Genomic DNA, 13098 nt, shown 5'->3' with positions numbered 1-13098 from the left:
TTCTCCCAGATAGCCGTGCACCCAGAGCCTGGCGTCCATGCACATGCACACACACACACATGTGCTCACAGCCTCACGGGACACACGTGAGCACACGGGACGGCGCACGTCTTCACATAAATTCACACCTCCTGCCACCGTGACAGGGTCCCTCCTCCCTCAGACCTATTCTGGGGAACCCTCGGGGAGATGGGCCCGGGGCCAGAGCCCCGCCGCCCCACAGCCCGGGCCGGCCACGACCCCTCTCCTCCGAGGCCAGCTCGGGTCCCAGCCTCCCTCCTCCACCCTCGGCCGGTCTTGGTGGAGCTTCTGGTCACCTCGGGCCACCGCGGAGCCCCTGCAAGCCTCAGAAGCAGCTCCCAGACCCTGATCCTAAAAGGGGATTCTTTTTTTTTTCTTCCAAGGACAATAAATATTTGCTCTTTGGGAAACGGCTGGTGGGAGTGTACAGGGTTTGGCCCAGTGGCGGGAATGTCCAAGGTAGTTCAGGGAGGCCGCAGGCCACGCTGGGGAGGGACTGGGCAGCACCTCGGCCCGTTCCCTCGGACCCCTGCCTCGAGCCCCGTTTTCTCCATTCTCTGGTTCAGCACATTGGCATCCCTCTTCCTGTCCTCCCAACTGAGACCCCTCAACGCCCAAAGTCACCCCTTGAGAGCCTTTCGGCAACTGTCACCCTCGTCCGCCCCCACCCCTTTGCCCCACACTCAGGATGCCTGGCCCAACGTACAGTTGGACTCACTGGACTAAATAAGGGGTCCGGTATTCACGGACGTATTTTCAGTCCTTCTTTAGACCCTGCCACGGAGGACAGGGCCGATGTCCCCCAGGCCAGGCCCCTCAGAACAGAACATGCCCCTCAGATGGGGGCCCTGAAGTCAGGGGCAACGCCCTCCTTCTGTAGAGGACCAAGCCTGGCCGACAGTGTCCCCCATCCACTCCTTCCATGAGGCACTGGTCCCTGGAGCCTTCTGCCTGCCCAGCCCTCCCTCATGCTCAGTTGGGCTCCCAAATATAGCGGCCGTGGCCACAGCCGGCCAGGACACCACAGCCCCAAGCGTCAGTCCTGGGCAGGGATCAGAGGGGCAGGAGCTGATTATAGGTCCCTGGGCCAAACCCAGGCCTTGCCTGCCAGCCCGCTGGGTCCTGCCACCCCCACCCCAGAACCACAAGGTTGGAGCATCTGGTCCCCGTCAGCACAGTGGGCAGAGGGAGGGGCCCGAGGGTTGTATTTGGCCTGCCGAGGACAGAGTTGTCTGTGTGTGGTGTGGGGGTGGCGAGGATGGGCTGGGGCTCCGGGACAGCGACTGTCACTGGGCCGGACCTGTGGCCATTGTACAGATAGGGAAACGGAGGCCCAGAGGAGCCAGGACCAGCCGGGGTCCCAAGAGCCGTGGCTTTGGCCACGCCTTCCCATCCTTCAAGGCCTGGAGCTATGCTCCGGGAAGCAGGCCACATCCTGTTGGTGGCATAGCAGCCTTGCTGGGAAGTCCTCCTTGGAGTCAGACTTTTGTCCAAGGATCCAGGACCGTGGGATGGTGCAGAAATTCCTCTCTTCCTGGTCCTCATGGCTGCTTCATGCCACCTCTGGCCAGAGTGGCTGAGCAGCTCCTGCCCGTTCTGGGGCCTTGGTGCCCCCATCTGTGCAGCTGGGCGGGAGCTGAGGGCCCTGCCTGTGGTCCGTGCTTGTGGGCCTCCATCATATGGCGATGGGTTCACATCCGTGTGGGTGCACACGCGTGCCCTGGTAGGTGTGCTGCCGCCCACCGGCCTGCCCACGCCTGGACAGGGTCTCCAGGACCTGCTGCACAGCAACACTTGACCTACTTCTAAGGCTCTGGGTCTGGCCCAGGCCGCGTTCTCGACTCCTCCGGGAAGTGTGGGCCTGCATCCCAGCCCGGAGGCCTCGGGCCAGGAGGGGCGGTCTGGGGCGGGCCAGGGCAGCCTGTGGAGCCTGCGGCCAGGGGGACAAGAGCCCGACCCTCCTTCCCTGCCTCTGGCTCCCGGGCCCAAAGGATGGCCAGGCCCTAACCATTCCTCCCTCTCCTTGTCCTCCACCACCCCCTCCACGTGGCCACCATATTCTGAGCTCCCCAAATTGGCTCTGACGGGATGAGGGACATTCCTCATGCCCCTCAGAGGAACACTACCAGGAAGGTTTGCCAAGCACTCACCCCCGCTGTTCGCCAAGGGTTTACCCTCCCCCCTTCCCCGCCCTTGTCTACACAGAGCCATAGACAGTGTTGGTCTGGAACACCAGCAGTCCTGTCCTGGGTCCTGGGTCTTGAGTCCTGGATCTGGACTCTGGGTTTAGGATCCTGGTCCTTGGCCTAGGGTCTTGGGTCTGGAGTCTGGATTTAAAGTCTGGGTTTGGCATCCTGGGTTTTAAAGTCCGGGTCCCCCGAGTGGAGTCAGGTTCCAGGCTTTAATTTGGGGGTTCAGATCCTAAGATTGGAATCTGGAGTCTGGGTTTGGAGTTCTAGGTTCCAGGTCTGGAGTCTGGGTTCTGGGCTGGGATCCTGGGTTCTGGGATTTGGGTTTGGATCTACAGCCTGGTTTTTATCCCTTTTACGCCCCCTGCTGGCTGGTCTTCACGGTCAAGTCGCTGTGGAACGGCGGGGGGGTCACCCTGGCCTTTTCAGGCTAGTGAGAAGAACCTCACCCAGGGGGTGGGAGTGGCAGGCAGGGTCGGCCTGGGTTGAGATGGCAGCCGCTGCTGGCTGTGCTGCCGTCCCGGGGTGCCCCTTGCAGTGACCCAGACTCTAGCCAGTCTGCCAGCAACCCTCCACCCCATCTCCCCTGACCCCTCACCATGGATAGAATTTGGCAATGGGTCCCATTCCCCCTGTAAGAAGCGGGTAAATTGAGATGTTTGGGACATTTGCTCATCCCACATTTATTGAGCGCCTACTGTGTACCAGGCTCTGCTGGAGTCTCTGGGGATATGTAGCTGTGGAACAACAAAAACCCCTCCATTCCTCCAGGCCAACTGGCACTCATGGGATGGAGGGCAGCCACCTAAGTAACAAGATAAGAAACATTTTGTTTCAGGGTGCACAGGGCTGAGCAGTCAGGGTGGGAGACAAGACAGAGGGAGCGAGCTAGGGTAGTCTGAGGAGGCTTCTCAGAGGAGGTGACGTATCACTGAGACCAGGGGGTGCCCAGGAGCAATCAAGCCATGGCCAGGGTCCCAGCCCAAGGTAAGACGGGGAGGAAAGAGCCTATGCAAAGGTATCAGGGCTGGAAATAACCTAGAAGGAGGCCAGTGTGGCCAAGTGTCTTCTGCCTCTATCCCTGGCCCCTCAGAAATCAGGGCCCCCATCTTCCCTGGTGTTCTCCTTGGCCGGGGAGTGAGGGGGCTCTGGAATGTGGGACTTGTGAGTCTGCATCAGACTAGGTCACACCACTCAGATGCTGGAGCTGGAGGAACAAAAGGGATAGTAGCACCCAGACCCCTGCCACTGCCCCCAGGCTCTCCGGTCCCCTCAGGCCTTGCTTTTCGATCTTGCCTGCTGCTGGCTGTCATTCCCAAGGGGCACAGAGCTTAGCCTGGGACTTGGGGGAGAGAAGAGAGCGGAGCCTTAGGGGGGGGCCTGCCCTTACTGCTCACTGCTTGCCCCTCCCTCTCACAATGCCCCGCCCCCTGCTCACCTGCCTGCCCACCTGTGCACCCCACCCCCACCCCTTGCTTCTGGCCTCAACTGGCAGGAGAGGGGGCTGATTTTTTGGCAGAGCCCCTGGGGGGGCCGGGCATTAGTTCTAGGTGGAGAGTGGTCCTGCAGGGCGAGTTCTGGGGCCCTGCTTCTCCCTGGAGCCAGAGCTCACCCTCTCCATCTGAGCCCTGGGGAGGGAGCAGAGGGTGGCTCTGTGCGGCGTGTCTGGCAGGACCACATCTGCCCTGGGCATGAGGGAAGGAGACCCAGAAGCGCCCCTCCCCCACCTTCCCCCAGGCAGAAGGGATGGCGCTGTGTGGTTCTGACTGGCCATGTGGGCCTGCCCACCCCGTGGCACAGACCTGACGGCTGGGGCTCTGGAGGACCTCACCTGCCCTAGTTCAGGCTGGTGCTGGGTGGCTTCTGGAGCGTGGCAGTTATGTGTGGACGAAAGACATGAGATCGGAAATCTGGGGGACCCTGAGCGTGTCCTTTGCCTCGGGCCTCGGTTTCACCCGTGACAAATGCAAGGGGGTTGGGTAATGTCTTGGCTGTGCCTGTGGGTGGCCCGAGTCCCCATGGGACATCCAGAGTCAGTTATGTCGAGGGCCAGTGGGCCTGGGCAATAGGGCTGCCCAGAGGCCTCTCTCTGTGTGTCCCCCTCTGGCTGTGTTCTCTTGTGGTATTTCTGGCTCGTCTCTGTGGACCCTCCCCCCGGCCCTTTTTTTCTCAATACTCTTGCCAAACATCTGGAAGGAAAGTGAAAAACTTGCCTCCCCCACCCCCCAGCACCGGATGTTGTCAGATTTCCAGATGTGGGGTGTTCTGCCCTCCAGATGAGGGGAGGAATGTCCTGTATTTCAGCCAGGAGGGGGCCGGGTCCCATCCCTCCACTGCTGTCCCCCTCTCCATGAGGATGAGTGACAGGATCCCAGGGACCTGGGCTCAGCTGGAAGAAGGTGGGGGGGCCTCCAGGTAGAACCCCCTCCCCCATAAATCTTGCCTTCAGGCGGGGCCCCAGCTCCTCTCCACACCCAGGAATCCCCCCTGGGGCCTGGGGAGGGGTTGCTTTGCCTCTGAAGTTTCTATCAAAGCCTCCAGGCACTTAAAAATAACAGGGAGCACCTCCTTCCCACCCCCGGCACAGACGCCCAGGAGAGGAAGGGAGCCCAATGTGCTTGCAAGATGTCCTTACTCTCAGAAATCTGTGCCCAGAGGGGCCTTGTGCCACCTCAGCCTTCCTACCTCCCCCACTTTCTCAAACGGTGGCCTGGCCAGGCTGCCCTCTGTCCCTGCCACCTGCCGAGGGCTGGGTATTGGGGTGGGCACCGTGGCAAACCTCGCTCAGCATCCTGAGGTCCCTCAGAGAGGCAGACCCTCCCTCAGTCCCCACCCCACCCCCCAAAGGGCCCCGCAGAGGGAAGCATGAAGCATGGGGCGGTAGGACACAGACAAGGAGCTTGGGGGGGGGCGCAGGGGGCCTAGAATGTGCTACGCAGAGGAAGGACAAGGGCACACTGCGAAGGGGACAAGGGGTACAGGGGGGTCTGGTGAGGGCCCTCCCCAAGCTGTGTGGGAGGGAAAAGAGGAGATGGGAAGTGGGGTGAAAAGGAGAAACAAGCCACAGGGCCAGCCGGGTGCTGGTGAAGGGGGCGGTGGGGACAGCTCAGCTGCCGGACTGAGCTGGGTGGCTGCAGCCCGGGCTGGCGGGGGTTGGCACCTAGTCCATTGCCACTTGGGGTGTTCCCTGGGGCCCCTCAGGCTGGGGCTGCAGCTGCCTGCGAGCCATGACCAGACACACGCAGATACATATAAACACCCGACACAAACCCACGGAAGCAGCACTCACAGACACATTCACAGACATACACAGACACGTGCGTCCATATAAACACCCAGATGTAGAGCCTCCGAGCCGACGCCCAGAGGGGCACGGGCCGTCCGCACAGACACACAGAGGCAGCACCCAAACACCGCCCCCCACCAAGCGTGAAGACACCTAGACAATACACGGGTACACACAGATGCTCCCGCCAGAGATCAACAGACATGGGCAGACTCCCCCCACCTGCTCCGGGCACCACCCCTGCCCCCCAGACCCAGACACATGGGAATTCAAGGCACAGCTGGAAGGTTAGACGCAGGAGGTACCCTTAGGTTCAGCCCCCATCACAGCACACGCTTGGTCCAGCCTCCTGGTCCTGCTCAATTCATCACCTGCGAAGGGGTTCTGTGCATCTGGCTGGGCTGCCTCTGTCTTCTGCTCTCCCTCCCTCTGCCCAACAGGTGATTGGGAGGAATGAAAGCCCTCCCTCTCTCCCACCCATTCCTGAGCCTGAACAATGCCCTCCCAGGCCCCAAAATAGCCCCTGAGCTTAGCCTGTGTCCTTTTATGGCCCTGTCCCTATTGTGCATGGTGGGGGGTGGGGCTGGGGTCAGGAGGTGTCCAGAGGGGATAAAGGCCAGGCCCCACTCCAGCCTCACCTACCCTACTCTCTGCTTCCTTCTCTCCACATCCCTCTCCATTCTGACAGCTTCCATGGCCCCCAAAAAGCCAGACCCCAAGAAGGACGATGCCAAGGCAGCCCCCGCCCCGGCGCCCGCACCTGCGCCCGCACCGGCACCAGAGCCCGAGCGCCCCAAGGAAGCTGAATTTGATGCATCCAAAATCAAGGTGGGTATGGGAGCTGGGTTTCAGCAGAAAGGTCAGGGCAGCTAAGTGGATCCCGGAGTGGACCTACCCAGTGACAGGTCAGACTCCAGAAAGGGAGCGCTGAGCTGAGGTGGGAAACTTCCATGCAGGGGTCAGACGAGCCCCGAGGCTTCAGCTGTCAGGAGCCACTCTAGGGGCTAGAGGAGGCCTGGTGGTCACACAGCAGGCAGGACTCCCCCAGGGCTACTGAAGGGTACGTCTTTGGGTGGTTGTGGAATCTGTCTCTTGCCCTTCTCTAGGGACCTCACATCCTTGGGGAATCCTGGAGCCACCCGGACCCCAACCCCTCCAGCCAAACGGGGATCTGCCTTGTTCCCCTCTGGGTGATAGGGGTGGGGAGCATGGGGATGTGAGGCCCCTGCCCAGGCTGGGGCACACTTACCCCTACCAGGGTGGCCGAGCCCCACAGCGTGTCGGGTCTCAGCTTTTAGGCAGGGAAAATTGAGGTACAGGCTGAGTAGGTCACTCAGGAAACTGGTCTTGGGGCGGTGGCCGGTGAGCACGGAACCCTTCCCCAGTTAGGAAGTCTTTCTCCGAGTCTAAACTTGGAGGAAGAGCCATGACTCCGATGGCATTTGCAGAGCAGCACGCTCCGTGTGTCCTGCCTGCTCCCCGTTCTTGGCTGGCCACCGGTCACTGCTGTCCTGGCTGCTGGCTGAAGGCCCCTGTGGAGCCCTCCCAGCTCCTCACGGCTCCTTGCTGTCCAGCCAGAGCTGCAGCAGAACGATTTTCCGTTTGTGATCCCTTCCTGGGGGGCCAGACTTGTCCCTCAAGACGTGGGTTCCAATCCCAGCTTTGCTCCTGCCTGTTCCCTGCTCCGAGGCGGGGCTTCCTCGGATGCGACATGGGGCAAGAAGCCCTGTCACAGGCTATTGGGAGCTGTTCATGGAATGTGTTCTCTGGAGTTGGCTCCCTGAGCCCTAACCACCCCCAGGGTCAAAGCTTGTGTCCCACAGGTCCCCGACTGGGGGCCAGCTACCCCAGGCCCCCGGTGGCTTGGTCCAGTCTCACGGGATCTGAGGCTGGCACAGACTTCCCTGGGAGAGGCCAGCACAGTGAAGCCCCTCATGGGACCCCCACCCCTTCCCTGTCTGGCTGGCCGGCTTTACCAGGAGGCTTAGGAATGTAATCTCAGCAGGCTTCCAGGTGGTAAGAGAGCTCTCAAGGGGCCGGGAGTGGCAATGTGTTCTTCACATGGGGTTGAGTCCAGAAGGGACAAGCATGACAAGGGGGTGGGGGAGGATATCCCTCTACACTGAGGTGTGCCCTGGGGGTTGGTGGGGTTCCTAGGGAGCAGCAGTGGGAGGCACGACCGGCATGCCTCCTCCCCCAAGCTCCTTTCCCTCCTGTGACCTTGACCTTGGGGTGAGTGACTGCTGTGATAAAAATAGACTTGGTATCTGGTGAGGAGGGGGAAACCGGGTCCCAGGAGGCCTCCTTACCTCAGGTGGCTCTCTGATGTGGCCTCAGCAGATTCTTAGTCAACACTACCATTGTGTCCCCAGGCTGGGCTGGGCTGGGGGCTGCCCAGGACTTTTGGGCGGGTGTGTAAGACCATGTGAGTGGTAGTGCCCAGCCTTAAGGTCTCTGCAAGGGGCAGGCAAGTGTAAACACTTGCAGACACACACTGAGTGTGAATGCACACACATACATCTCACACACACACACATACACACATGAGTGCACACACACTCACTCCTGTGGATATGCTCTCATGCCGACAGAAACCCTCCGGTCTGTACCCTCACCCTTGCTCCTCCTGCCACCCCACCCCGCACAACGAGATGGGGTTTCCTGTCTCACTCACACGGACAGCCTTGCCCACTGAACCCCAGGCCTGCTGGGGGGTGGCTAAGCCAGCCTGGTCAGATCTGCTGGCTTCAACACATCTGTCCAGGACCAGGGGGATCAGGTAAAGCTTACCCTGGGCTGGGGACTCAGGGCACCAGGACAGCCTTCTCACCGTTCCCCAGATGTGGCCCACCAGCCTTCAGGGTCTAGGCACACGCAGACCCACGGCCCTCAGTTCGCACAGGTCGGGAGGGACGAGGAGACAGGAAGGTGCCAAGGGAGATGGCAGGAGGTCGTGGGGGCAGAAGCTGGAATGCTGCCAGGGGGACAGCCTGGTACAGTCAAGAGGTTGAGGCCTGGGCTGTGGCCGTGGAGTATGCAGGTGCAGATCTGGCCCTGCCTCCTGGGCCAGACACTTAGAATCTTTGGGGTCTCCTTTCAGATCGAGTTTACCCCGGAGCAGATTGAAGGTAAGTGAGGGTCTCGAGCCCTGGGGCTGCAGGGTTGGACCTGGGGTCCCCAGTCTGAAGTCTGGCCAGGGCGGGGTGAGTGGAACGGGCTGACTCTGGGTGTGGCCACAGTTCACATCCTCTCCTGGCAGAGTTCAAGGAAGCCTTCATGCTGTTCGACCGCACGCCCAAGTGCGAGATGAAGATCACATACGGGCAGTGTGGGGATGTCCTGCGGGCGCTGGGCCAGAACCCTACCCAGGCTGAGGTGCTCCGTGTCCTGGGGAAACCGAAGCAGGAAGGTGTGTATGCATTCGTGCTGGGCCCCGGGGAAGTGCCTGGGGCAGGCTGACATCTGCGGGGGCACGGCACAGGTACCGCCCCGCTCTGCGCCCTCCAGACATCTTCCCAGTGTCCAGATGAGGAATGGATGCAGGTCTCAAGCCATGCTGCCAACGTAACAAGCAGCAAGTCTGTGGGACCTTCCCACCCCATGCTCACCGGCCAGGTCTACTGGTCACAGGAAGCTGATGTTGCAAAGTAGCGTCACGGCCGGTGAGGGTGACCTGGGGACCCCCAACCTCTGTGGCCCCTCCTGGTCTCCACAGCATCTCTCTGGCGCTCAGGACCAGCTTCCCTCACACTTCTGCCAGAGAGGGCTGCCTGCTTTGCCCCACGAAGACATGAGACCCAGGCCCCTCCATGCTTCCAAAGTCTCAGGGAAGGTCTCTGATTGGCCCCCCTCCCGAGCAATCCCAGTGGCGGGGAGTGTGGGGTCTCTAAGAAAAACCACAGGATCCAGGATGGTTTCCCCGAAAGCAGAGCAGAGGCACTAGGCAGAGCCCACGGGGGTGCCGCCGCAGCAAACTGTCCCTGTGAACAATAACGGATCGTGTAAAGGATGCACGTCTCGGTTGACTCCCCGTGATGGGAGCGTGGTTTGTGAATGGTCAGCTGGTGTAGAGTGCTTTGGGACTGTGTGTGGGCAGTAGGTCTGTACCCTGCGGCCCGGGTGGGGAGGGAAGGATGTGCCTGTCCTGCTCCTCAGAGTGACCGTACTGCCCCTCCCCCCAACCCCCGGCCAGAGCTCAACAGCAAGATGATGGACTTTGACACCTTCCTGCCCATGCTCCAGCACATTGCCAAGAGTAAGGACACGGGCACTTACGAGGACTTCGTCGAGGGGCTGCGTGTCTTTGACAAGGAGGGCAACGGCACGGTCATGGGCGCTGAGCTCCGCCACGTGCTGGCCACGCTAGGTGAGGACCGCCTCCTCCTCCTCCCTAGTCCTCCTTCGTGGTGGTGGGGGCATCCTGGGGAAGACCCTTCTGTCACCCGCCGAGCCTGCGTCTGATCTGTGAAACGGACAGAGGGACACGGTCAAGGGGCCTTCATGGCAGGTGACAGATGTGGGGAGTTTAGAAGGCCAGGTAGCAACAAAGGAAGTGTGTTGGTGCAGCTCACGGAACTGAAGGCGGGGAGGGCAGCTCTGGGGTGGGGGTGCAGTGTGGCGCATCCAACAGGACAGGTTCAGTCCTGGTGTTCATTGTCTCAAGGTCAGGTTCCAGGGACACAGCAAAGAAGAGGCCCAGTAGGTAAGAGGCCTGCCCCTTGGACATCCTGATGCCCATTATCTGGCTGGCAGGGGCACCCCCTTCTCAAAGGAGCTTTCGTGCAGCAAATGTTTATTGAGCACCTACTACATCTGCTCAAGGCAACTTTTCCTTACAGCAGAGGTGAACTGAACTCTTACTGTGTGTTTGACCCTGGGCTGGTGTCTGGGTTTTTTGTGTGTAACTGGGGGTAGGAGATTACCCCCCATTCCTATTGGGGGGGGGACAGGGCAGTACACAGTGCTCAGAGGCAGGAAAGTGGCAGACTTGTCTGGAGAACAGAGAAGCTGTCTCCTTGTCTCCTCCACCATCATTCCCCAAGGCCCTCAGCTCCCTCCCATGAGCCCTTCCTATGGCCTCAAAAGGCTTCCCTGAGGAACTGCTTCCAGTGACATGGGGGTCCTGGCCTCCCCTTGATGGAAGGGACCCCCCAGGAGTCCCCTGTAAGAAAAGGGACGGTGTGTTCTGGGGACTTGAACACCAAGCTGGCACTGTTGTGGACAGAGCCCAGGCTCAGAGGGCGCACCAAGCCTGTACCCCAAGTCCCCCCCTTTGACTTATCACTGATTCTCCTGGTCTCAGAAATGGGGGTGATGACCAAGGTCTTGTGAGCCGGGATGGCTGGGCCAAGGTGAGGTGTGGGAGGCAGACCCACCGTCCAGAGGGGCTCTGTGGGTCCCCCCGACTTCGCACCCATCCCGCGGTGCTCACTCAGCCTCCCGCCCCCTGGCCAGGAGAGAGGCTCACTGAAGATGAGGTGGAGAAACTGATGGCGGGGCAGGAAGACTCCAATGGCTGCATCAATTATGAAGGTGGGCTTGGCAGGCTGGGGCGTGGGGCGGCGGGGGGGTGGGGGCGGGGTGCTGGGACCCTAGGCCCCCACTGTGGCCGCCCGGTGCTCAACCCCTGCCACTCGCTCTGCCCTTCTTTGCAGCATTTGTGAAGCACATCATGGCCAGCTGAGCCTCTCGTCCCAGGTGAGACCTCCACTCCTATCCAAGCCTGCTGTCCCCTCTGCCACCTTCTCGGATCTCAGCGCTGTTGTCCCCTCACGCCTCAGCTTCCAGGTCCCCTGTTGCCACCTCCCCATCTTCACCAACTCCTGCTCTCAGCAGACGCCCCGCTGTCTCGCCGCACCCTGTCCCCTGTAACCTGTGACCATCTTTACTGTCACAGTCAAGGAGAACCAGGAACCCATGGGAACCAGGAGCCCATGCTGGGGACAGCTGATCTCCCACACATGGTGCTGACGCCAGCTGCCTGGAGTTGCAGGGAGGTGGGAAGTGCCTCAAGACACCTACAGCAGCCCCCTCCACTGGCCCTGCAGACCTCTGGGTGCCTGTCATCTCTCCCTTCCGGCTGTGCATTTCTGTCCTCTCCCCATGGGCCTGAATAAATGGCATCTTTCCTTCCTTCTTTCCTTCTTCCTTCCTTCCTTCCCCGCTTCCCCTCCGTGGCCTTTTGGTTGACTTCTCTAAAATCCATGAGCCCCACATGGTGAGTCCTGGACAAAATAAGGGGGAGTCATGCTGAAATTCTGCTTCCTTGCTCCCCCTCAAAACTATCCCAAACCCTCTCAGCCTGCTCGCCAGGACACTGAGGTAGGAGCAGGACTGAGCAGGAAGAGGGCTGGGTGCCCCTCCCTTGCTCTTTTCCTCCCATTCTCCCTCTGGGAGGTGGCACCACCAGCAATCAGGGATCCATGGGGCATTGGTCCCGGGGCTGCCCATGTCACAGGTGGGGAGACTGAGGCCCAGAGCAGAGAATGGCCTTACCTGAGTCACCCTGGGAATGAATGACAGGGTGGGAGCTAACTTTGTCCCCAGGCTGTCAGAATTGAAGGGGCCTTAGATTCCCGACTGACTCGGATGGGGAAACTGAGGCACTCTGCCTGTGGTATGGCTATAGGCCAGGGGGAAGAGGCCTTATGGGGGGGCCAGGAGGACCCAGAAGGTCAGGGCAGCTCCGTCAGGGTGCAGGCGAGCACATCTGCGTGGGAGAGGAGCCTGTGTGGATGGGTTTCAAGATGAGCACAGATCTGGCTGCCTGTGGGCATGGGTGTGGTGTGGGGACTTACCTGTGAGTGTGTTGGGATCATGAGTGTGACAGTGTGTGGGGGGCGTGTGCCAGCAGCGTATGTGAGCCCATCATGGGCAGGGTCTGAGTGTCTGCGGGAGTCTGCCTCATCTTCCTTTCATTCTCTCAGAGTCTATGGAGCACCAGCTGTGTGCCTGGTTCCATGCTAGGCCCTGCGAACCCTGTAGTGGAGAAAGCAGTCAAAACCTCTGCCCTCCAGAGCTCCCAGAGACCTGACAAATCATCATCCACAAAGTGTGTCAGCAAGCAATCATGGCTGAGGAGGGCCCCAAAGCAGGGCGGGGGGGAGGCCGTGCGTGTGTGCTCGGCATGCTTGTGCGTGTAAGAGCTGGGAGGGGCTGACGTGTTAAGTCACGAGGCTGGTGATGATCGGAGATGGCAGTGGTGGGGCAAAGATTTAAAAAAAGAGGAGCTAATACCCAGAATATATAAAGGACTCCTGTGGGTCTGTGGCAAGATAATAGACAACCCAACTCAGAAAGGGGCAGAAGACTTGAACAGGCAATTCTCCAAAGCAGATGTACAAATGGCCAATTAGTATGTGAGTAGAAGTTTGATGTCACTAATTAAGGGAATGCAAATCCAAACCGCCAGGAGCTCTCACTTCGCACCCAATTAGGAGAGCTCTCATTCAAGAAACAGGGGCTCGGGACGCCTGGGTGGCTCAGTTGGTTAAGCAGCTGCCTTCAACTCAGGTCATGATCCCAGCGTCCTGGGATCGAGTCCCACATCCGGCTCCTTGCTTAGCAGGGAGCCTGCTTCTCCCTCTGCCTCTGCCTGCCATT

At 60.3% G+C, this 13098-nt stretch overlaps 1 protein-coding gene across 3 annotated transcripts; it reads left to right on the top strand.

Annotated features, from left to right (window-relative positions):
- The first annotated feature begins 6117 nt into the window (after positions 1 to 6117).
- Positions 6118 to 12441, top strand: MYL3 (myosin light chain 3). 3 transcript variants are annotated; one of them, XM_059160718.1, is made up of 7 exons: positions 6118 to 6324; positions 8597 to 8624; positions 8756 to 8905; positions 9689 to 9862; positions 10951 to 11028; positions 11151 to 11193; positions 12423 to 12441. In XM_059160718.1, exons 1-6 carry the CDS (start codon positions 6190 to 6192, stop codon positions 11177 to 11179), a joined length of 594 nt encoding a protein of 197 aa, XP_059016701.1. In that variant the 5' UTR covers positions 6118 to 6189; the 3' UTR covers positions 11180 to 11193; positions 12423 to 12441. The 3 variants fall into 3 exon arrangements, with proteins under 3 accessions (XP_059016701.1, XP_059016700.1, XP_059016699.1); XM_059160717.1 differs by lacking the exon at positions 12423 to 12441 and adding an exon at positions 11277 to 11628; XM_059160716.1 differs by lacking the exon at positions 12423 to 12441 and adding an exon at positions 11393 to 11628 and having other exon boundaries at positions 6119 to 6324.
- The last annotated feature ends 657 nt before the right edge of the window (positions 12442 to 13098 follow it).

This window comes from Mustela lutreola, chromosome 2 (genome assembly GCF_030435805.1).
Source record: "Mustela lutreola isolate mMusLut2 chromosome 2, mMusLut2.pri, whole genome shotgun sequence".
NCBI classification, from domain to species: domain Eukaryota; kingdom Metazoa; phylum Chordata; class Mammalia; order Carnivora; family Mustelidae; genus Mustela; species Mustela lutreola.
The sequence above is the reverse complement of the archived record's forward strand: the minus strand, read 5'-3'. Positions and strand labels throughout refer to the sequence as shown.

Coding starts and splice junctions, on each gene's coding strand:
- MYL3 (XM_059160718.1), top strand. CDS start 6,190: ATGGCCCCCAAAAAGCCAGACCCCAAGAAGGACGATGCCAAGGCAGCC. Junction 6,325..8,596: donor TTGATGCATCCAAAATCAAG/GTGGGTATGGGA, acceptor GTCTCCTTTCAG/ATCGAGTTTACCCCGGAGCA. Junction 8,906..9,688: donor GGGGAAACCGAAGCAGGAAG/GTGTGTATGCAT, acceptor ACCCCCGGCCAG/AGCTCAACAGCAAGATGATG.